Source organism: Aquila chrysaetos, chromosome 13 (genome assembly GCF_900496995.4).
Source record: "Aquila chrysaetos chrysaetos chromosome 13, bAquChr1.4, whole genome shotgun sequence".
In the NCBI taxonomy this organism is placed as follows: Eukaryota; Metazoa; Chordata; class Aves; order Accipitriformes; family Accipitridae; genus Aquila; species Aquila chrysaetos.
This window is the reverse complement of record NC_044016.1, coordinates 37,741,211-37,764,617: the sequence shown is the minus strand read 5'-3', so window position 1 is coordinate 37,764,617 and position 23,407 is coordinate 37,741,211. Positions and strand designations below refer to the sequence as shown.

Here is a 23,407-nt window from a genome sequence, read left to right as displayed (position 1 = left end):
GAAGACCGTGGCTGGGGCATGGGCTGATGTGTGGTGTCAAGGGGGGGGATGCAAGGGGTTCCCCCGACCTGGTCGCCCTCCCTCACCTCTCTCTGCCCTCATCTCTCCTTCCCCTGCCCCTCGCCCAGATGAGATCCTCCGCTCGCTGGCTGGCCCCCCGTCCCCGCCGGGGCAGGACCCCCATGGCTGGCGAGTGCCGGTGGACTGCGTGCGAGCCAACGAGCTGTGCGCGGCAGAGCCCAGCTGCAGCTCCCGGTACCGCACGCTGCGGCAGTGCCTGGCCGGCCGCGACAGGAACACCATGCTGGCCAACAAGGAATGCCAGGCGGCCCTGGAGGTGTTGCAGGAGAGCCCCCTCTACGACTGCCGCTGCAAGCGAGGGATGAAGAAGGAGCTTCAGTGCCTTCAGATCTACTGGAGTATACACCTCGGGCTGACCGAAGGTACGGGGGTAGGGCTCCGTGGGGTGGCAATGGGGTGGAGGGTGCTGGAGGAAGAGGTGGTCCTGACCTACCTTGAGGTTGGGAAGCTCTGAGGGCATCTCGCTGCTCTAATAAAAATGGGCTGAGCAGTGCCCTGGGCTGCACGGGTACCCCGGGCAGAGGAGATGGTCCCCCGTTTCTCAGACGATGCTGATGGGGGCCGGGCTGAGAGCTGGTCTGCCCAACGTGGGCGCGGGGCAAGGGAGAAACAGGCTGGGGGCTGCGTTTGCAGCAAAAGCTAATCGCTATCATGGCAGAGCTGTTGTGCCCGGGTGCCCGGGCACCTGCAAGCCTGGGCAGGGCTCCTCTCCAGCCGGGCTCCCTCCCTCCTGCCTGTCCCAAAGGAGGAGATGTGCCCGTGGGGTGCAGAGGGAAGCAACGCTGGGGCATGGCTTTGCACCTCAATACCAGCTGTGGGGATCTCCTGGGGTGCAGAGGTTGTTGCTGCCTCCTGCCCCCCCCCCCCAGCCCCCCGTTAGCCCTTGCTCCAGTGGGGTTTGTGGGCTGGGGAGCAGCAGGGAGGGCTCACTGGGGTCTCACCTTGCGGAGAGGCGATGCGCCAGAACCTGCCGTAATTGCAGCCTGGTGAAGGAGTAAATCAGAGGCTGGAGCAGTGCAGGTAATTGAAATTGGATTTTGCTAGCCCGGGGCTGGTTTGTTCATTGAAGGCAGGATTATCTACAGCCTGAAGGCAGGGGGAGGTAGCGGGCTTCACCCACTGCCCCTCGCCCTTCTGCAGGGGCATCACCAGGGCTGGGGCTGCTGGTCCAGGGCTGCAGGCGTGCAAATTTACTGGGCTCAGAGGAAGGAACCGGCTGTGAGGGGCTCAGCTGGGGCTGGTGCTGGTTGCTGGTAGGGTTTGCTTTGCTGTCCCGTGGGCTCTCCCCCCTCCTGCCACCCCTGCGCAGCTCTGCCAGCGCTCGCCTGGCCCCAGACTGGAGAGGAGCAGAGCCAGCATCAGTTTAACAGTATAGATCCCTTAAATGGGCTTACGACCGGCTCTGCACGTGGAAGCTCTTAAATCCAGCTGCAGCTTGTGCAAAACCGCCTGTACCAGGGCCCTTGAGTTTCGGCGCAGTCCTCGCAAGGGCACGTGCCCGCCTGGCCGGGGGCACCTTGCGAGCAGACGGACCCTCGGCCACCCGTAACACCAAGTGGGTTGGCAGCTTGGCCCCGCTTCCACCAACGATTTGGGCTTGTAAAAATGCCCTTTCCTCTGCTGTTTCATTACCCCAGCTGAAAGCCACTGCCTTTAGCGGCTTGAGCTAAAAGGGGTTCATTTGATGGAGCCGGCGGAGGAGCCCCCATCCCTGGCAGCGGGTGCAAGTCTCTGATCTCCCTCCTGAGCTGGGATTGAAGCCAGAGGAGGTGGTGGTGGTACTGGGAGGGCTTTGGTGGCAGCGGGGAGGATGTGGGGAGCTGTACCCGAGCATGCAGCCCCCCCGGGTGAAATTGCCTACAAATCTGGGTCAGTGCAGGGACTAGTGAGCCCAAAAACCAGCCCAGAGCAGGAATTACTGCTTAATTGTTCTCTACCCCTCATTAGCAGCCTTCATTCAGTAATTTCAGAGGGCTTTGCAAACATGAATGAAGGATGCTTTACTGCTTGATGGGTACTCCAGGACCTGTACCTGGAGGAGGAGGAGGTGGGAAGAGAAGTGATTATACCAAGTCTTAAGGAGAGGTGGAAGCTTTGGGGAGATCCAGCAGCTCATAGCTTTAACGTGCATAAACCAGGGAGTGTAAAAGCAATGAGGAGCCCAAGGCAGACCCTGATCTTCTGCCTTTTAGCAAAGATGCTGTGCCTGGTGGCCTCCTGCCCAGCCCCTTGGCTGCGGGAGCTAACCTGTCCCTGCCATTAAGGAGGACTGCTTTTACTCCAGCCTCATTCCTGGAGGTTAATTGCATCTCAGTGAGCTCAAGAAAAGTCCACTGCCCTTTTAATGCTCAGTAATTTTCCTAGCAAGCAGCAGGATTCAGCTAGTACTTAATTATTTATTACATTGGCAAAGCAATATACCGGGAGGTTACAGTGTTTCCTAAATGCACTTTAATAAAGGTGCTATTTGTCATCGGAGCATTAGGAAACCCGGCGAGGCGAAGGGGGATGGCCTGAAGCGGGAGGACTTTGCAGGCTGCCCGGAGCATGTTTCCTTCGCCGCGGTGAGCAGCAGCAGCAGGAGCTGCCCTTGGCCCCGGCGGGGGCTTTGCACCCATATAGCATCACCCAGCGTCACCCTGAGGGTGGTGGCAAGGCCAGGCGCAGGGTGATGGGCTGAAAACCCACAGCAGCTGGAGACGGCCCAACCTGGCATCCCACCGGGGTCTCCCTGGCCAGCCACCCGGCTCTGCTCTCCCAAATTCCCAAGGAACGGCGTTGAGGAGCTGCTGGGCTTGGAGCAAGCCTTCCTGCATTGCTCCCCGCCTCTTAATGAGCTTGTTTTCCAGCACAGGGTTTCAAGTGGCTCCTTAATTACATGGGATAAATGCTGCCGCCTTGGGCTAATAATAACTCGGTAGAGCACGCGTGGGCTGGAGCGGTCCAGGCTGCCGGGATCCGTCCCCGGGGCAGCCCAGGCTCACCCACAGCGAGGGCACCCAGTGTGGGCAGGGATCCTGCCGAAAAGGCTGCCAGGCATAGCGGAGATCGATGCTCCGGGCTGCTGGTCAGCCTCTGACTGGGGCTTTCAAAGTCCAGCCATTGATTTTTTTTTTTATATAAATATATATTTTTTTTTTTTCCTGTGGCTGCTGGGGTTTGAAGAGAGCATTTCCTCTCTTGAGAGCCGTGGCCGGCTCTCCTGAAATCAGCCTTTTCTGGACTTACACGAAGGGCAGGCAGCAAAAGCACGTGGGTTTGCACTGAAATCAAAGATGGGAGAGCGAAGGTTTGCTCCCAGCCTGGGGACAGACGGACCGTGCTCAGATTCCCTCCGGAAAGTGCGGATTGGGATGGATGAGCCCCTGGAGCGCAGCGCTCAGATTCCCTCCGGAAAGTGCGGATTGGGATGGATGAGCCCCTGGAGCGCAGCGTGGGTGGATCAGTGGTGGGGATGCTCTGGTGCTCAAATGAGGAGGCTCTCCAGTCGGATCTGTATCCCCCCACCGAAATATTTCAGTTTTCCCAAAGTGCATCAGAGGCAGAGCGGAGTGGAAAACAATCTTCACAGTGTTTTTTTAGGCAAATGGTTTTTTTTGCAACAACAATAAAATCATCCAGTGTTGAGAATAGACCCTAAAACTTTCAGCTTGCAGCTGGCCCAGACTCTGCGGACGTAGTCACAAAACATTGACCTTTCAAATCCAAATTCCCTCAACTCTTGATGTCAGTTTGAACGCAGCCGCTGCCAAACCTGACTTGCACAAGGAGCTGAGCTTGCGGCAGGACCCAGCCGTCAGGCAGCTGCAGGCAGCGGCGCAGACCTGCCCGCCCGGCTGCAAGCTCTCAGCCAGCAAGAATTAAGCTGAGCTGGTCCAAAATGGGCTTTTCCTGTCATTGCAGGGCAGTGATTTAAATGCTTTTTGGTTTTCTCTCCCCAAATTGCAATTGCCACGCTGCGGGGTGCCCATGCCCGGCCATAGCCTCGGTGGTAGCTGAGGTTATTCGCTGTGATTTTTAATTTGCTTTTTATCCCCCTTTTCTTTCTTCCCTCCCACTCTAGGAGAAGAATTTTATGAAGCTTCCCCCTACGAGCCGGTCACCTCTCGTCTCTCTGATATATTCAGACTTGCTTCAATTTTCTCAGGTAATAAAAGCAACATGCTTCCGCTGTTTTATCTTCTCTTGCCTGTGAATGTAGACCTGCTACCGAGTTCCCTGGCAAGGAAAACCTACAACTCCTTCCCCCATGGTTTGGTCCTTTGCTCCTGCAGCTCCTATGGCCACTCTCCTGCCCGTCTCTTCTCCCACCGCCCCAGATCTGATGCCTTGAGCATCAGTTGGGTGCAACACATGGCCCCCCCCCCAGCCGACCGGGATGCTGAAGCCTGATGGAGGGGAGCGATGTAGGAGCTGGTACCCAAGTGCTGCCGGGGTTTGATGCACTTTGGGATAGATCCTCTCTGTTTTAGACCGTCCTGGTGGGATCAGATATTGCTGGGAGCGGGTGAGCCCCGGCCGAGGTGGGGGCTTGCTTTGAGCCCCTGCCCGGCAGTGACGGCAGACCCACGGGCAGCAGCAGCCTCCTCCTTGGGCTTCCTATTTCCCCCCAGGCTGTGATTTAGGTTTTTACCTTCTGAACTCACCTGCGTCCAATGGTGGGCTTATATCAAATAGCTGAGGTGGGCTGAAGAGCCCGTAATCCCCTTGTTTGTCTTGCTGATGTGTCACAGCGTTAGGGGAGGAGGAGGAGGCACAGCCCGGGCTCTGGAGGGGACCAGACCATCCATTGCTCGATCTAAAGCGTTTTGTCTTCTGGAAGATTTGGGACCGGCAGGATGCCCCATATGTGGAGAAGCTGAGGGGGGGACCCTGTTTGCTGTCCCTCCCTGGGGCAGCCGGCCTCAAGCCGAGCTATGGGATGCTGCTGGGAGAAGGATGCCGAGCCCCTCGGAGCATCTCTCTGCCTCCACGTCCTCCTTTCGGGAACCCAAATTCCGCCACCATCCTCAGGAACTTTTTCACTATCTATTTCCATGACAACCCTCTGTGCTGCCACCTCCCCCCCCCCCTTTTCAAATTAGGTCAGCAATGCCTTGGCTTCTGCTTGCTCTTTCTCCTCTTAACCCTTTCCCCCAAAGCCGCCCACCGCCCTGGGGTGTTGGGGGTCCCTGTGTCCCCAGACCTCATGGGGTGCGCATGGGCAGAGGGTGGTGGCACCTCGGGGACCCCGCAGCGATGCCATGTCCCCGTGCCCGCAGCCACCCCGGCTCACCTGGGGACACCTCGGAGGAGGGCTGTGACGCCGCATCCCCTCGCTGCCGTCACCCGTTGGGTTTTAGCTCCCGAAGCGAATTTGCCAGGCTCCCTCTGGGGAGCTTAGCACCAGTTCGGGATGACGATGCCACCCCCTCCCGTCTCCCGTACGCCTTTTTGGATTACATTAGCGTCAAGGAAATATTTTAGCTGCTGGAAAGTATGAAAAGCAAAGTGTCTGGAGTGGGGGATTAAACGCTCATGGGTTGATTTATTCATAAAAGCAAAGCGAGAGGAGAAGGAAGCCTGTCTGGCAATTTTGGGGCTGGGAAAAGGAGGGGGAATTGGCTGCTGTTATGCTCCAGAATGTGCTGCGGCCATCGGGGGTGGCCTCAATGCTTCCACCCCTTCTCCGTCCCCCTCGCGCGGGGCTGGAGTGGTGGGAGCGGCGAGCGGCTGCCCCCCGGGACCCCCAGCCCCGACCTGGAGCCCAAGCGATTGAAGCAAATGAGCTGTTAGTGTTGTTTCTCGATAACAAGGCTGAGGCAGAGAGCTGCTAATTGCCTGTGGGGATAGCGGAAGGATTACCTTATCCTTCTAGAAAGAAGGGGCTGTGTAAGCGAGGAGGGCGGCGATGCACGCTGCTGTGCTCTCATTGCTCGCGCCCTCGACGGGCAGCCTGCCGGGACCGGGGAAGGGGGCCGGTGGCACCGCGAGCGAGCATCGCAAACGAGCACCACAAGCAAGCACCACGAGCAAGCACCGCAGCCCTCCCCACACACAGGTTTTTTTGCTCCTGGCCTTCGCCACGGAGCAGAGCATCCCGGGCCGGCGGTGAGGATGCTGGGCAGTGCCAAGGGGTGCCGGAGCCAGCCCTGCGGAAACCACAGCCTGCAGGGAAGAAGGAAGAGGGCTCCGGTTAGGAAACCAGCCCCACGCTGTGTTTCTGCCCATGTAGGCACCAACCCGGGGGCAGCAGCGCCCACGAGGTGGGTGGACACAGCCCACGCTGCGCGGCATGGAGTGGGCTTGCAGCAGCGCTGTCTTCCCCATCGCCCTCCTCCTCCTCCTCCTCCTCCTCTGCCCCTGCCCCGATCCTGCACCGAGAGGCCAGGCAGAACCTGCTGAGGGGACGGCTGGTGGCACGAGGTCTCCCAGTGCGGTCCCCTGCCCGGCTCCTTGGCCCCTGTTTCCTTCTCGCCTCATGAAATTTTCATGCTTGTACTTTATTAATGAGCTCCCCAGAAACCCTGCACTTTCAAGCATCGGCTCTATTAAAATGCATCCAGGTCCCTGCAGGTCTCAGGCAGGGCAGGAGCGATGCTCCGGAGGATTAGACAATAAGCCAGCACTTTGCAGAGATCCCACGCTTGTGCCGGAGAGCCGCCGCGCTGGCTGTTAACCGCTCGCAGGGCTTGGAGCCGGGGCGGCCGCCAGCACACTTGCGTGCATGCTCGGTGCATCCCCCTCAAATTCCAGAGCTGGTCTGGGCAAGGAGAAGAGAGAACCATGTGTCCCCCATCCTCTGCAAGCGTCTTTTTCCCCTTCTGCTCCTCTGACATCAGTGTCATGAGCTGTGTCCATCCTCAGCCCTCAGCTGGAGGGACCCAGCTGCAAAATGGCAATCCCTGCCCCGTCCTGTCCTCGGGGCTTGGCTCTACAGGGAGGGTGTGAAGCCTCAAAGGACTTGTCTTCACCTCCTTTCCCTCCTTTCATGGCTTTATTCCTAACAAAGCTTATGGCCCATTTGCAGGAGGAGCAGGGAGGAGGATTCCCCTCTCAGCGCAGCGCCGGTTCATGCTCCGACCATCCGTCAGCTCAAATGTCTCTCTTAGCTCAGGCGACCTGCTTCCCTCTTGCACTATTTTTCAAGGCAGATCTGCTTATAAATCATATCTCATAAGAACTATTCACTTTACGCATGTCCTACCGAGCTCCCCCATCCCCAGTAGATCTCCACGGGGGGTGTTCGTCACTGGAATAACACGTCTGGAATTTTGAGGGCTCTCTCCGAACAGCTTTACCCTCCCCGGCTCCGAGGTCTCACGGCATCGCAGCCCAGCCGGGGGGTGCTGGCCCTGGGTGAAGGGGGTCATGGGGACCCCACGGTTGTCACAGCACGGGTCAGGACTGGTGGCACTGAGCCCCCGGCAGCTGCAAACGTCCCCCAAGGGCAGCGAGACGTGGGTTGGATTTGCATGGGATGGCACCGGGGAGGGGGCTTCCAGCTTTGCCTTTTAATTGGGACCCCTTAACATAGGCAGTGCCGTGCTGGTGGTTCCGGGCTCGGAGGCTCCCACCGAGTTGGATAAGACTGGGAAAATGAGACAAAGTTGAGTCCCGTGCTGCAAACGACACCCCAAAACACCGCTCGCCTGCAGGGTGGCCCCATGGGCAGCTGGGGGAGGCGGGGGGGGGGGGGGCATGCTGGCTCAGGCAGCTGCTTGCCATTTGCTGATTAGCAGGGCCCTCCAAATAAGTCTGTTAGGAAACCCTCCTCGATGCTGTTGTTCGTCTTTGCCAGCGGAAGCCGGGAGACAATGGAGGAATCCACAGACTTGGCTGGGCGGCGGAGGGGAGGAAATTAGGGACGAGATGGTTGGTGCAGTCAGGTGGCTTTTAAAATAGCACCTGGGCTGCCGAGGGCGATCCATCATTTTGACAAAAAGGAAAAAAAAAAAAAAAAAAAAAAAAGAAAATTCAGCATTTGTTCCTGCACGGTGGTTTGGCTTCATCCATCCTCTCCCCATTTATTTGCTGACGGCTGGGATTCCCAGGGCGGATGCGGGATCCGGCCGGTGCCCAGCTCCGGTGGCAGCTTTGTCCTCATCGTCCCTGCCTGGGCAGTGCTCAGCCCTGGGGGGGGGGTTGGCTGGGGGTGACCCAGTTTTGGGGAGCCCCAGGAGAAGATACAGGGACCAGGGGTGGCCCCATGCAGCTCAGCAGATTATTCTGCTTTGGAGCAGGCTGAATAATTAGTAATAATTCTTTGAATAATTGACAAGAAAAAAAAATATTGGAAGTTCATGGCATGAGTTATGCACTGAAGACTGACCAGGTCGCCCCCGACGCAATTGGTGCGCATTAACCCTTTCTGTGCTGGAGGAGGACCTCCAAATCATGCAGAGGGGACGGGGATGAAGAGGGGGGGAACCGCAGCGGTGCATCCAGCCCTCTCCCCACGACCAGCCGGGCAGGGACAGGCTGTGCCAGAGGTACCAGGGGTCACACCAATGCCAGCCCCCCCTTCCCCGTAGCATCTCCCCATCCCTCGGTGCTATGCTCACCCCTTCTCCCTTTTGCTCTCCGGGCAGGAATGGACCCCGCCACCAACTCCAAAAGCAACCACTGCCTCGACGCGGCCAAAGCCTGCAACCTGAACGACAACTGCAAGCGCCTGCGCTCGGGCTACATCTCCACCTGCAGCAAGGAGATCTCGGCCACCGAGCACTGCAGCCGGAGGAAATGCCACAAGGCTCTGCGCCAGTTCTTCGACCGTGTCCCCAGCGAGTACACCTACCGCCTACTCTTCTGCTCCTGCAAGGACCAGGCTTGCGCCGAGCGCCGGCGGCAAACCATCGTCCCCTCCTGCTCTTACGAGGACAAGGAGAAGCCCAACTGCCTGGACCTGCGCAACACGTGCCGGACGGATCACCTTTGCCGGTAAGGGCTGCGCCGGGCTCTGCGTGGGCTTCTCCCAGTCCTTCCCGGTGCCAGAGGGGGACCTGGAGACTGTAGCAGAGGTTTTTTGTGGGGCCGTGGCCAGGTTTGCAGTGCTTTCTTGTTGCACGACCCTATTCCGAGTCTATTTGTTGCATTTTCCCAATGCCGTGTGGCACTTGCCGGCCGGGTCTCCTCCAGTAACAGCTGTATTCTGTGCGTCAAATGGGGCAGTTAATGGTTTTTGGCCGCTCATGGAGAGGCTGAGGTGTGGCCTCGAGTTTGGTCCCCCCTTGTTGTGGAGTGAACCCATGGGTTTGTGCGGGGCTGCGTGTGGTTTGCAAGCATGGGGGCTGCCAACCGAGCCCCCCACCGCACCCTGAGCTCGGATCTGCTCCGAAACCCCCAGTGCAAATCCACAGCTCTGCCCTTCCCTGTGCTTGACCTGGGAGGCTGCAGTGGGGCAATGCCCTCCGGCAGCGCTCAGGTGGGGTAGAGATGTGGGACAGAACCGGAGCGGCGGGGATGGAGCTGAACGGTGGGGCTGAGCCCCTGGGGACCGTGCTGGCTCTGTTCCCAACCCGGGACTGCTCCGTCTCCCCATGCTGTGGAGGGGATGGATGTGCAAAAGGCACCACGGCAGCGGGGGCACCTGTGCCTTGCAAGCAGCAGAATCCCTTGGCGTGCTTTCAGCATCCCCAGCGAAACTTCATGGCTGGTGAAATCCGCTGTTTTCCCCGTGGCAGAGCAAAGTCAGGAGATCAGGCTTTTGTTCAGTTATGAAACTCATTATTCATATGGCAAAAAAACTCCTGTCACCCTCTGGGGGCTGGATCAGCCTCATAAAGAACATGTTTCCTACAAGGAGGAGGGTCTTTTTGCCATCAAGGTGATGGAGTTTCCCAGAGTCTGTTGGCGAAATAAATAAATAACAGCTTCAGGTCTTCCTCTGGCTGCAAGCGAATGTGTTTGAAACGTGGGAATGTGGCTTTTTATCAAAAAGTAATACAATAAGCCAATGTCTATGAATAAAAGATACCAGGGCTGTGCTGAGTCGCGGCCAAATTAATGGTAGCACCTCTCCGTCAGCAGGCCTGATGCTTGCTCAGACATTAAATGCTGTGGATGCATCTGCTTACAGAGGGGAATAACCTGCATTAGCAGCGCGTTGGGGGGGACCGGAGAGGCCACGGAGCTGTCGAGCATTAATTATAAGCCTGTTCCTGCATGAAATGAAATTCCACCAGAAAGAGGTGAAGCAGCAAAGGGGAAAGTGTGTGGCAGCATCTTTGGCTGTTTGCTCCAAGTAGGAAATGCATTTTTCCGGCAGCAGCATGGATCCTTCCCGGCTGGGGGTTCTAGCTCTGCAAAGCACCCAAATCCGTCATTTATTTATGCTTTCAGCTTTGGGCATTGGTTTGCAGAGTTTTGCCTTAACCTCAGCTGTTTTCTCCCCGCGATGGGATGTTGCGGGGCCGTGCTTTGCAAGAGAAGGTCCCATCCCATCCGCTCCCCTCCCGCAGCTCTGCCCCGGGGGGGGGCTCTGGCAGCATTCCCCAAGGCTCAGGCAGGCAGGTTTGCTCCAAACCTCCCGCTAAAAGCGGTTGCATTAACCAGGCTGTGGCACTGGCATGCAAGAGGGGTTAAGAGCCTGCAGTGGGGAGCCCACACAGGGGGATGCTCAGAGATGCTGCCACGCTCCAGCAGCTCCTTGTGTTTGCAGCTGCGAAAGTGTTTCAAAGCAGTGATCTACCTGGGGTGAGCTGTGCCCAGCACCTGAGCTGAGGGGGGGAAAAAATAAGAATTTTTCTCTGTTGATGTTGCCTTGCAAGTGAGAAAGGATCTGGCTTTTTTCTCCCTGGCTTTTGGGATGGAGAGGGCTCTGGCAGAGCTGTGTGCACTGTGCTTTCCCTGGGAGTGGGCACACACGCAGGCTGCATTTTACGGCCCTTGCTGCTCTTTCCCCCCCTCCATCTCCATCAGCACATCTTCCCCAGGGAGGAAGGAACGGCCCTGCATGCTGTGCCTGATGCACACAAGGGCATCACGTCTCCTGACCTGTGGGGAAATGACGTGGAGGAGAGCTGGTCAAGGAAAACCATCATTAACAAGAGACTTGTGTGAGAGCCTGCTGCTCTCTCTGCTTGACGTTACCTGCCTGACTACGCAGCGGCCGTGAGTCCGTCCACCCCGGCGCTGCCCCAAAGGTGATCAGGGAGTTGCAGCTCCCATTGCCGTGGGTCCAGTTTCCCAGTTTAGAGCTGGGCATGGACTTAACCTGCCAGCTGAACCCCTTCTCCCACAGCCTCATCTCCTCTTCCATGCGTGTTCCTGGCGTTTCCCAGTTGCTCTGGGCTGAGAGCACCTAGTGAGCCTGGAAAGCCCAAGCATAGGAGCTGAATGAAATCTAGGCTGTCTAGCCACCCCGTGGGTAATGCAAGCTCCTCCGGCAGCTGCTGTTTGTGCTTCGTTGGAGGGTTTTGACTGATGCAGAGGTGCCACATACTTAGGGTGGATTTGGCTTGGAGCAAGGGAATCTCATTCAGCAGCGATGCAGAGGGTCTTGCTGCAGGCTCTGTGCTTGGAGCCGCTGTGCAGACAGGGCTGCACCCGATGCCGAGCATTGACAGACTCTAGTGCATCACTCCAGGACCCCTGGAGATGCTGCTGGTCTAGCTTCAGGGGAGCAGCTTGTGCTTCTCTTCTGCAAAAGCCTGGCAAGCTTTGCATCCCTGTGCGGGCAGGATGGGCTCGGTTGTTCGGCGTCCCCTTTGCTGAGCGGCTCTGGGCTTGTTTTGCAGGTGCAGCGTGGTCTGTAGGGCTGCCTGGTGCTGGGGGGGCCTCTCCTCTCTCTCCTGCCTCTCCAAAACCCTCCGCATTTATAAATAACAAAGCATTGGCAGGCATCCTCTGCCAAGATCATCACCAGGTGCCGGGAGTGTGTATAAATAGAGTGCGCAGGCTTTGTCCTCCTTCCCACGGCATCTGCAACCACCAGCTTCCACCCAGGAGCAACCAGGCATGAAACCCCTCCGTGTCCCGTCGTCCCGAGCCCCTGCCCAAAGCCGGGGTCTGCCATGGGATTTCCCCTCGATACCTGTTTTTATCAGGCTGGCATCGCAGACTGATGCTTGTCCTCCTTATCTGCACGTGGGACTGGCGAGGGCATTGAACTCAGAAGCAGATCGGCAAGCTGCTCTGAAACCCAGCGGTGACAGGAGATGAGATAATGCTCCCGCACGGGCTGTGAGTGTAATTAAGCCTCCTGGCTGAACGCCTAATGAAGAGCAAAGCCCTCTCCACCGGGATCGGACATTGCAGGGAGATTTTTGCTGCCATCTCGCCGCGGGCGGTGCTGAGCTGGGTGCAGGGGGCTGCCCCTCGTAGGGGCTGCTGCTCCTGCAGGACACAACCCTCCCCTGAGATCGCATTGCTTCCTTCCCCAAAAAAGCAGAGGAGTTGGAGGACGGGGAAAATTAACGGTCCAGCGTGGAAAACAGTCATTCTGGAGGTTTTCATGGCTTTCTGCTGCTGCTTTCCAGCTGCGCAGGGCTGGTGGTTAAATGGTCGTTGACCACCAGCCCCTGTCCCATCAGTGGTCACAAAGCCGGAGAGATAAAAGCCACCAGCTCTTCCATCACGACCGAGAACGGGTCTGCAGGTGGCTGTTTTCAGAATGCTTTGGACCGGGGTATTTTAACCAGCGGGCAGCATCCTGGCATGGAGCGGGATCTGGATCACCTGGGGGTCCCCGTGGTTAGGAGGAGGGTGCTGTGCAGCCCCTCCATTCTGCACTGCCCTTCTGAGGGCACAAAGGAGCCAGGATGTGGCCCCCGAGTTCCCGTGCATCCCTGCATGGGCTCAGGTCAGGGCGAGCGTTCGACCTGTGCCCTTCCTTTCCCAAGAACGGGGTTCAGGATCTGGGTTATTCTGGGCTGAAATCCTGGGCTTTGCTCTAGATGAAGCAATTCAAATGGCTTTGACCTGTAGGGCTGCTAAAAATCCCTGGTGAGATGCTCCAGCCCCAAGCACCTTCGCCCAGCTCCTGGCTGCGAGAGCAGGAGCAATCAGGCTCAGATCGCTGCAATTTGGGAAGCTTTTCATGTCAGGAAGCTTTTCCCAGCACAACGGAGGAGCCCGACAAACTCCCTGAGCTTTGTGTCTGATTGCAATGGACAGGTTTTAGCTCCCAGAATATAAAAACCTTTTGCAAAACACTAACCTCAGCTAAGGGGAAAGGGAAGGAAAGGGGAGAAAAGAGCTGATTTCAGCAGCTGCAGTTTGCTGTATTTTTCATCTTGCATCAGCAAGTCAGGAACACAAATAATCTGGTCTTATATGCTTCAGTGATGCTGGTGCTGAAGAATTTCCCAGCCTCCACTGGCTGTAGCTCCTCAGCATCCAAAAGCAGGGTGATGTTTCATTTGCCTGAGTTTTCTCCCCATTTTCAGTGTATTTGTGGCTGGGAGGGGGACGGATCCTGCCCAGCTCCTCACAGGACCCCTGTGTCTGCATGCATTGGTGAGGTGCATTTCTGCATGGCAGAAACCATCTCTCTTTGGCTGGGGTTGGGATGCTAATTCAGGAGCGATACCCCGGGGAGGGGAAGCTTTGCTTCATCGCCCGAGGACCCATGAGGGAGGCTTGGCTCGGGGTGTGTGCGAGGGAAGGAACGGATCCAGGCTGGCTTGGTATTGATTAAACACCAAACATGGGAACAAAACGCTTTTTTTCAAAACCCACGTCCTCGTCTTCACGCCCTTTGTTTAGCACAGACAAAATGCCATCTATAATGGATGTTTCCTTGATAAACAGCGGAGCGGCAGCTCAACTTTCTCATTACACCATGTAATGAGAGCGGCTCAGAAGTACGGCTCGGCTGTCCACATAGCTGTCTGGGACGAAGAAGGAGGAGGGAAAAATGCTCCTGCATTTAACAGCGGCTCTGGGAGCTGGCAGAGAGGAGCAATGCTCGTGTCTGGAGGGGCACAGGGCACGGCTGATGGCTCCCCAGGGTGGGTGGCTGCACCAGGGCTGGACAACCGGGGCTGCAATCACCTGCCGGGGGAAGCCTCCAAATCCAACCTTAAATTAGGAAATCTGCAAGGGTTGGTGGCTTTGGCTCCCTGGTATGGGGGGGGACAGAGGGAGGGGGCCGGTGGGGCAGCATCCCCTGGGTACCTGTCCCCTGGCACCCTGTGGGCACCCATGTGCAAAGGCAGCTGGAAGAGATCTCTCAGCTCGGGGCCACCTTGCTCAAGGCTAACCACACTCTTAACACAATAATAAGTCAATTCGCACTGAATAATTAAATAGAGAGCCTTCATAAGTATTGACTTAATGTGACAGCAAGTCTATACTGACTCAGGGTTTGCTTATGTAAACACAATCTCCTGTTCGGCTTAGTTAGCAGTTCAATGAAATAGAACAGTCCTTCAATTAAAATCAAATGATGCGTGCGTTTAATTCTTCCCTTCTCTTACCGGGTAATGATAGGGTTTGAGCATAGGCAAGAGGATAAAAAAAAAAGTCTTTCAGCTGCTCTTATCTGTGATGAATCAAAATGTGATGTCCTAAAAATACATATGGATAACTAAACTTCTTAATTAACGGCTCCGAACTTAGCAGTTGGTCTGTTGTCTGTTTGTCCTCATTTTTTTTCCCTTCTCGCTGCCTTAGCTCTGCTTACTCTAATTTGGGGATTTCTCCTTTGCTTCTCTCTGGTTCATTCTGGTTTTGCCTCTTTCCTGCTGCCCTCCTCTCCCAGGGCAAGGAGTAGCTTTGGGATGGGGGACCAGTTCTCATCCTACAGAGAGATGCTATGCTACCGCAGAGATACGGTTGTCACTAAAAGCAGGAATAAAACCCTCCTGGCTCATACCAGAACAGGTCACTCCAGTCTCCAGAAGTGGCAGATAACTTTTCCTGGATAAAACAAATAATTCCATTGATCTTTTTTTTCCCCCTGTGAACCATTTACTAGCTTTGGTAGAGGGTCATCCAGAAAAGTGGAGTTTTGCTCCAGCTTCCCTCATTTCTTCAGCTGATCCCCGTCCCCAGGGCTCTTTGAATTACCTGGCCACTGTTCTTGGTGTTTGAGGCTAATTTTTTTAATCTCAGCATCTCCTGGCTTCGAAAGCATTCATCTCCAGCAGGACAAGCAGGCAGAGCGAGTGTTGGGAGGAGGATGCCCAGCGGGCCCGCGGGTTTTTCATGTCTTGCTGAGTTTTTGCATGTTGTCGCAGCTTCTTGAACATCCACTGCTCTGCAGGGGGGGAGAGGCGCGTTTCCAAGCCGCCTCTCAATGCTCGTGTCTATTAAAGCCATTTTTCCTTGGTCCCTGTAAATTGCCTGTGAAAAACACGTCTTGAGTAATCTCCGCATCTCGGACATTTTCTGCATGAAATATTCAAGAGCCTGATACTGTTCGCTTTGATGGGTGGTGAGTTATTACCAGCGCCGGGCTTGGACTTCTCATACGCATGCGGTGATGGGAACAATTAGCACCCAATTAGGCTACCTTGCATCTGCTCTGGGGATTTTTCTGCTTTAAAAAATTGCAATGCACCAACAAGCGGAAAAAAAAACAATCAAAAATCCTCTGCTGTGTAGGTAACTTTTAATGTCAGAGCGAGGGTGTCTTGCTGGCGCTGGCAAGCTGCTTCTGAATTCCTGCACGATAACAAGGCTAGGAGATGAGTTAGCAGCCAGGAGCTGATGGGATGGTCCCTGCAGCAATGCACAAAGTCCCCTAAAAGGGGGATATATGCACCAGGGATATATGTGTGGGTGCACTGCAGGGTCCCAGGCCCTTGGGAGGTGTCTGGAGGTGGGCAGGGAGGAAGAGAAGTATTAAAGCCCCTGGAACACTGGACCTGCCTCCCCTTGGCATTGTCCTGCTCTTTTCAGCCAGAAATCGAATGTATTTTCTAGATGCATCAAAGAGAAACAGCTTGTAACCCCCTAACTTTGAAATCCAGCACTTGGAGCAGGTTTGGGATATGATATATGTGTGTATATACATAATTAATTTTTGTTAATCCCTTTTTCACTCCTTATTTTTTCGACTTGGAGGCCTTTCAGGAAAATAACATGCTGGCTGAGGCTGCGCTCTGCAGCTCCCCGTGCCACCATCCTCCTTCCCCGTCCCTGACCCAGCTGCCAGCCCAGCTCTTCCCAGCCCAGGTCTGGCCTTTGCAGGCAGAGACCGGCCAGACCCACCTGCTGCCTCGAGCTGCCAGCCAGCAATTTGGCACCAATTCCTCCTGTTTCTGCTAAGATGGACTTGGCTCCCTCTCCTTTTTTTTGCCCGGGCACTTAAAAGCAGAAATCTGAGAAGCTATGGGCCAGCTCCAGTAAGGTTTATTCCTGGCAGTTAGAGTCTCATCCAGCGACTGCAAACTCATTGTATACAGCGGAAAGAGTGACATCTGGCTTGGATATTCTGGAAAGGTTACCAGCTGGCTTGTCATGTATTATGAAAAGAATAACATTTGCCTTCGAGGATGCTACAAGCCAGGAGCAGGGCCCCGGGGAGCAGCGTGACAAATTTCCGTGGCGCTCGGTGATGAACTTGCCACAGTTCTTTAAGAGAATTGACGTGCCTTCGCCTCTAATTTGGGGAGAGGGGAAATGCTGTCGGAAACTTTATTTATCTCCCGCGGAGGAGAAGAGGAGGGAGTCCAAATACCTCCCTGCCATGGGGATTGTGTGAAAGGAGCAGAGTTGGAGCTTTTCTGCTCTGCAACACCCTGGGCTCTTCCTTCTGCTCCCACTTTGCAAGTGGGGAGCAAAACCCCTTGACCCAAGCCTGGTTTTGGCTGCAAGGAGGGCTGAGCACTGCAGATATTCCCTGGCAAAGCTTTTCTGCCCGTGCTGGGCTTCATGCACAGCTCCAGCAAGGGAGACAGTGTGCTGAAAGCTGAGCAACAGCCCCAGGAATGGGTGCAGGATGGGAGCCCCTGGCCCCCCTCTCTGCACCGCTGTCGTAGGGAGTTTTTCTTTCCCCATGTGCTAAATCACTAGGGAGGAAAATAAATGTGGGTCTGGTGAAAATAATGTGCTCCTGGGATGGGTGAGGTTTGTTTCCAGGAAGAAGGAGAGGGAGAAAGTTGGCTTCTTGTCTCAGACATGCCACAGGAGAGCTGCAGAATCCCCTTTTTTCCTGAAATCAGTGCTTTAGCCCAAGCCCATCCTCCTTCCCCATGTCATGGAGCGGCCGCCCCTCACACCTCCCAGTTGCATCTCTCCCTGAGGCGATGCCAGTTGCATTATTGCTATTTATTAGCATCCAATGTGTAGAAGAGCGCAGCCCTGCCCAGGAGTCCTGTCTTCTCGTCAGGAGTGCTTGAATAACCCAGATGAAGAGGCTGACCTTGCCCTGGAAATTTGCAGCCTGTTGGGAGGCTGTAAGTGGGTCAGGCAGCTGGTGTAAGTGGGAAAATAATCCAGTTCATGCCTCCAGCAGCTCGTCGGCAAGCAAAAACTGAGTGCGACCTGCACGCCCAGCCGCAGGAAGAGCAAAAAGAAGGTACAAAGTGCATGGGTGGCTCTCGCCAACCCCCCGGCTCGGCGGGGGAGCTCGCTGCGGGGTGATGCTGGGGTCCCCAAAGGACCAGGGAGTCCCCAGAAGATGCTCAGCTGCCCCACAGAAGATGATTGCGTCGGTGGCTGTGAAATGCCGTGACCTGGAAAAAGCCCCAGTCACGGATGGCTGGAAACAGCAAAAGTCTCCAGGAAACCACTGCATTCCCACATGGAGCATCCAGTGCTCTGGTCCAGCCCTGAGCAGCTGTGCTTTATTTCCTCTTACGTCCTTTCCCCAGTACGTAGCCCATGAAACTGCAGTGGTCTTCTGGCTGCAGGCTCGGCAGCAACATCTCTGCTCCTCCCCGGCGCTGGCTGCGTTTTGGTGGTACCTGCCCCCCGCTCCCTTGGTGCGCTTGAGATCTGATGCGATGAAAAGTGCTGGGTGGATGTAAGGTATGGCTGCAGATCCCTTCTACTTCATTCAATCACTGCTTCATTTGTTCCTCCATTTAATTTGATTAAAAACCTCCTGAAAACAAATCATTCCTATTTAAAAAAAAATAACACAATTTCTACCCTTTATTTTCATCAGTTCTTATGGCTTTAGGCAGGTACTGTTGGATGATTCAATCACCGGTTGGACAAAGATGACATTTAATTAAGAAGGAAGGAAAAGGAAGCTGAAGAAAATAATGTATGCCCTCTTCTTTCTATATGAAGTGCGGAAAAAAAGAGCTGAGGAGATTTTCTGTTGTGAAATGCAAGGTCTCATCTACAGTGTCAGCAACTTGGCTGCTTCACAGCGATTCCTCCCTGTGATTGAGATCCAGCGTGGGCCACAATTCAGCCTCGAGTCTATTCATTTAATGACTGAGTCAATTTGGAAAACTGCAGCCCATCCGTCTGTCCACCTGGTCCATCTGCCCATCCTCTTCTACATCCTTCCCATTTCTTTAACCTTCCACCTCGGTGATTCGATTCATCCCAAGAAAAATCCCCAGAGCATCGCATGGAAAGCGTGAGTTGGTGTCAGCAGAGCCAGATTACCGATACACGTGGAAATAACTGTGCTTCCATCGCTCCTTGCGCTTTTTCTGTGCGTTATGCCGAGCAGTGAGAGAAGATGAGAAGGGGTAACCAAGCCAGTAATCGGGTTAGGAGCAGAAATCAGCTCCTCTGCTCCTCTTGTCCCTTCTTTATTCCTCCTGGTCCTGCTGGTTCTCCCCATCTCTGTTCTTTCTGCCTTCGCTCTGCCCGCAGAGCCGAGTCTGGCAGGAGGGCAGGCAGGGCACGAGCAACTCAGCCCCCGGGGTCTCTGCGAGGCTTCCTCTTGTTTTTTCCCTTCTCAGCTGCAAAAGAAGAAAGGAAAATGTAAACCCCAACCTCAGGCATTTTAATTGCACTCTAAGCTTTAACATTTCAGGGGGAAGATAAAAACAAGCAGTGAAATTTTACAGTCGTGTAATGATGCCGGGAGCAGTGCGGCCAAATGAGGCTGTGAAGTTTACGGTGTGCTCTGCCAGTCGGGCAGCGCTTGGAAAGAGCTGGGGAGGTGGGCACCAGTAACGGATGGAGGAAGGAGGGTCCCACGCTCGGGGGCTCGTCCCCAGTGGGGTACCCACCCGCAGGCAGGCACCCCTCCCTTGCCTGTGACCCTCCGGCAGGCTGGGGCGACTGGAGGCGAGACAAGAAGTTGCACCTCCTGAGTCTAGATCTCATTTAGATCTCCTCTCTCTATCCCATTTATCCTCTTTTCTCACCTCTATTTTTTAAAAAATGTTGCTTCTTGCTCCTGAGTTGCTCCGTGCCAGGAGCGGCGGTGAAATCCCATCCCTCTCCCTCTTGCTTTTTGCACCCAGGTCCCGGCTGGCCGATTTCCACACCAACTGCCAAGCCTCCTTCCAGTCCCTGACCAGTTGCCCCGGGGACAACTACCAGGCGTGCCTGGGCTCCTACGCAGGGCTCATCGGTGAGTGCCGGCGGGTCGGGCTGGGGAAGGGTCTTTCCTACCGCAGCCCCCTCATCCCCCTTCCTTCTCCTCGCCCGGGAGCAGGCTTCGACATGACGCCCAACTACGTCGACGCCAGCACCACCAGCATCACCATCTCGCCCTGGTGCTCCTGCAAAGGCAGCGGCAACATGGAGGAGGAGTGTGAGAAGTTCCTCCGAGACTTCACGGAAAACCCCTGTCTCCGTAAGGCGCTTCCCTGTCCCCCTCCTCAGCCTGCCCCATCACCACCGGGGTGCAGCCCCCCCCTAAACATCTCCTGCCCCCCCCAGGAAACGCCATCCAAGCCTTCGGCAACGGCACCGACGTGAACCTCTCCCCCAAGAACCCCTCGCCCCCCGTCACCCTGCCACCGAAGACGGAGAAGAGCCCTGCCTTGCCAGATGACATCAATGACAGCAACACCATGTATGACACGAGCATCATCACCACCTGCACCTCTGTCCAGGTAGGACCTAAGCCCGGTCGGTGCTGCAAACTGGGGGCACTGGTCTGGACCCTCGGTGGGTTTGTCAGCCTGGAGAGAGGCTGCAGCCCATGGGCAGCAAAAAGTCCTGCTGGGACCATCCAGAACGGTCTGGATGCAGTGTTGGTACCCGGGTGCCGAGCAGGATCTGGCCATCCCTGGTAATTGGGGTCTGGGCACTGCCTGGGGGGTCTGCCATGGGGAAGGGAGGGATCTGTGCCCTGCCCATCTTCTTCCCTCACTTGGGGCATCATTCCCTGCCTGGCACGGTGCTGTGCCCGAGGCAAGGTGAGCTGACATGGCTGCCCTGAGCCCAACTTCTCCTGCCCCCAGCTCATTCGGGGTGAAAACAGCTTGAATTCCCTGTGGGTTTGGGAAACCTGAAAAATACATATTTTCTTGCATTGCGCTGGGCTTGTGGCTTCATGCTTTGCTCCTCGGGTGGGAAGGTGCTGCCGGGAGAGGAGCGAGATGGGGACTGTGGCCGGTGGGTGTCACAGGGGTGTAGGCAGGGTCCTCGGCAGGAATATTTGCAGCAGGGAACACGGAGGGAGCAAACCTGGGGCTGGGATGAATCTGCATGAGTGCTTGCAGCCTTCTGTTGTCTGTGCTCTCTCCTGCTTCAGACAGGAGCCCAGCAAAGACCCTGAGCTGCCCCGGGGAGAAGGGACGAGCCCCTTTCCTTTCTTCTTGCTTTTCATAAAGCTCTTCAGGCTTCAACACCAGCCGTGCGCTCTGAGCCACAATTTCCAATGCCCCGTACACAAGGCTGCAGGTGTCGCCCCGTGCCCTTGCAGGGCGGCTCTGCAGCATCCAGGCGAATTTGGGGACCTCAAAACCTTGGGGTGCGACCCCGGGCAGGAGCAGCTCTGGGTGCACATACCCACCCTAAACCTTTCTACTTTCTCCCCTCCAGGAGCACGGATCGAAGCTAAACAAGTCCAAAGAGCAGAGCCTGTGCTACTCAGAGGTGCGTTTGGGGCAGGGGGGAGCAGAGGGATGGGGATCCCAGGGGCCGGGGATGAGCAAATGGCTCAGGAAAGATGTGCCAGGCAAGCGCTGTGCCGGGGACCTCTGGCTTGGCTGACCGGAGGGCAAAAATAGGTGTTTTCCAAGATGGGATGCTTTTCCCCCAAAAGGGCTCTGATGAAACCCTGCTCTCCCCTCGCCCGCAGACCCAGCTGACCACGGACATCATGCCAGACCAGAAGACGTTCGTGGACCAGAAGGCAGGCGGCAGCCGACACCGGGCGGGCCGGATCCTGCCCCTTGTGCCCATCCTCCTGCTGATGCTGGCGTTATAGAGGGGCGAGGAAGGCAGCGGCCGGCGGGACGGGGACGCTTGCACAAGCGCGCGCAAAGCGCGCACCGGCAGCGCCCGCCGGCACGCTCGCTCTCGCCTCGGTTCCTGCTGCGGCGACGGGGAAGGGAAGGATCGCTTCGTGCTGGAGACTGAAACGCTCACAAACGCCGGGGATGCCGAGCCCCGGCGCGCTGGGCGGCAGGAGGACCCTCACCACGCTGGGAAACTTTGGTGGTTTTCTTCCTATTTTCATTTTTTCCCCTTTTTTTTTCTTTTTTTTTTTTTTTTTTTTTGGTATTTTATGGTGCGTTGGGTTTCTTTTCTAAAGCAGGAGCCCACGGCTCGTGGCGAAACCCCGCCATGAGCCCTGCAACAGGCGATCCAGAGCGGTGAGCGGCGCTGGGGAGGGAAAATAAGCATCGAGCAGAGCTTTGGCAAAGGTTATTTGCAGGACCCATCAGCCCGGGTGCACTGGGGTGGTCGTGGGGACAGCAAGGTTTCCGCATCAGAGCATCCTGGAGGATTGGACATGCCGTCGGGAGGCTCTTCTGCATCCTCCGAAGGGACTCGCTCGAGCTTTTGACATTGTTATTGGGGTTTTTGTTTTTTTTTTTTCTTTCCCGTGGTTGGCGAGAGTTTTAAAATGGAAGAGAAAAGAAACTACTGTTCAAACGTTGTGAGGTTGTCCTGATGTTTTCAATCTGTCACTTCGAGGGGGAGTTTTTTCCTTTTTTTTTTTTTTTTTAATCTTTGTCCAGTCGAATTTGGGTTGGGATGGGATCCGACCCATCGGTGGTCGGAAACCTCTGTATGTTCCTCTCTGGTTTTTTTCTTTTATATATACATATATAGTGTATGTATATACCGTCCACCTATACCTACATATATGTATGTATATACATAACCATATACATCTACAGTGTGGCTTTTTTAATTTCCTTTTTTCCTTTATTTTTAAAAAAAATGCTCAAATGGCAACAACAACTTAAAAATGTATTATTGTAAAGTTTATTTTTTTTAATAATGTCTATAATGGAAAAAAAAAATAAACCAAGAACAACCAACCAAGGAACGAAGCAGCACCGAAAGCCGAGCTCCACTGAGCATCCACCTGTGCCCGGGTTTGTGTCTGGCCAAGCAGCCCGAGCCCGGGGGGGAACGGGGGCCCTTCAGCTGCAGAAACGCAGGGATTTGGGTCAGTCTAAATATCTTGCAATGCTGCGAACAATTCCCTGACTGTTTTGCTCCAGGAGACAAGCAAACAAGCAAACATTTCAAAGGAGCTGACACCTTCCCGTGTGGCAGGGTTTGTTTTTGAAAATACCATCCCCTTTCCTTAATGTCTTTTTTTTTTTTTTTCCCAAGCAACCTGACAGTGCTTAAAACCGAAATGAAACACCGAGATTTGGGTCACACAAAACATCAAGTTTCTCAAATTTTTTTTTTTTTTTTTTCCCCACTTTACTGCTCGTGCCAGGGAGCAGAAACATCAACCCCCATCCAGCTCTGCCTGTGGAAAACAGGACGTCAGGGGCATCCTGGGGACCTGGGGATGCCAAAATCTGAGCTGAAGGACCAGCTGGGCTGTTTGCAGGGAGTTGGGCACTGGTAGATAGGGGAGGGAGGGATGAATATTCCCTTTTGCAGCATGGAAAAAGAAAACACGTTTGATGTGGAAGTTGGCGCGGGGAAAATAAACATGTCACGTCTCTCGCAGGAGTCGCGTTGCAAACCCAGGCTGCTCTTTACCATATTCTCTCCTCTAACAGCCAGGAAAATGACAGCTCCGAACTAGAGAACCAGATGTGCTGAGCAGTTTGGCACTGAAAAAAAAGCACCCAGGCCTGGAGGGTGGCATTCAGGGGGCCCTCCAGCCAACTTTGGGGTCCCTCATGTGGGGTGAGCCAAAATCCCGGCTGCCCTGACCTGGGTGCTCCCAGCCATCCTTCTGCTTCAGCCATGGGTTCGAAGATTTGGCAAAGGCTCATGGACCCCCTGAGCAACGGCACCGTGTTTCTTTAGGAAAGGGGCTGTGAAATACAGTGCAAATCGCTCTTATTGGTCATGGTTTGGTTTCCTTCTTCCCTGAGAAGGCTAGAAACAC

General features: G+C 55.3%; 1 protein-coding gene across 1 annotated transcript in view; it reads left to right on the top strand.

Moving 5' to 3' along the window:
- GFRA2 (GDNF family receptor alpha 2) overlaps positions 1-23,013 on the top strand; it is a 28,724-nt gene extending 5,711 nt beyond the window's left edge. The window contains exons 2-9 of the mRNA XM_030035944.2: positions 129-443; positions 4,145-4,228; positions 8,652-9,000; positions 19,386-19,495; positions 19,580-19,720; positions 19,807-19,982; positions 20,917-20,970; positions 21,176-23,013. Coding sequence (XP_029891804.1) covers positions 129-443; positions 4,145-4,228; positions 8,652-9,000; positions 19,386-19,495; positions 19,580-19,720; positions 19,807-19,982; positions 20,917-20,970; positions 21,176-21,304 — 1,358 coding nt within the window. The 3' untranslated portion in view covers positions 21,305-23,013. The remainder of the gene's footprint in view (positions 1-128; positions 444-4,144; positions 4,229-8,651; positions 9,001-19,385; positions 19,496-19,579; positions 19,721-19,806; positions 19,983-20,916; positions 20,971-21,175) is intronic.
- Positions 23,014-23,407: the final 394 nt, after the last annotated feature.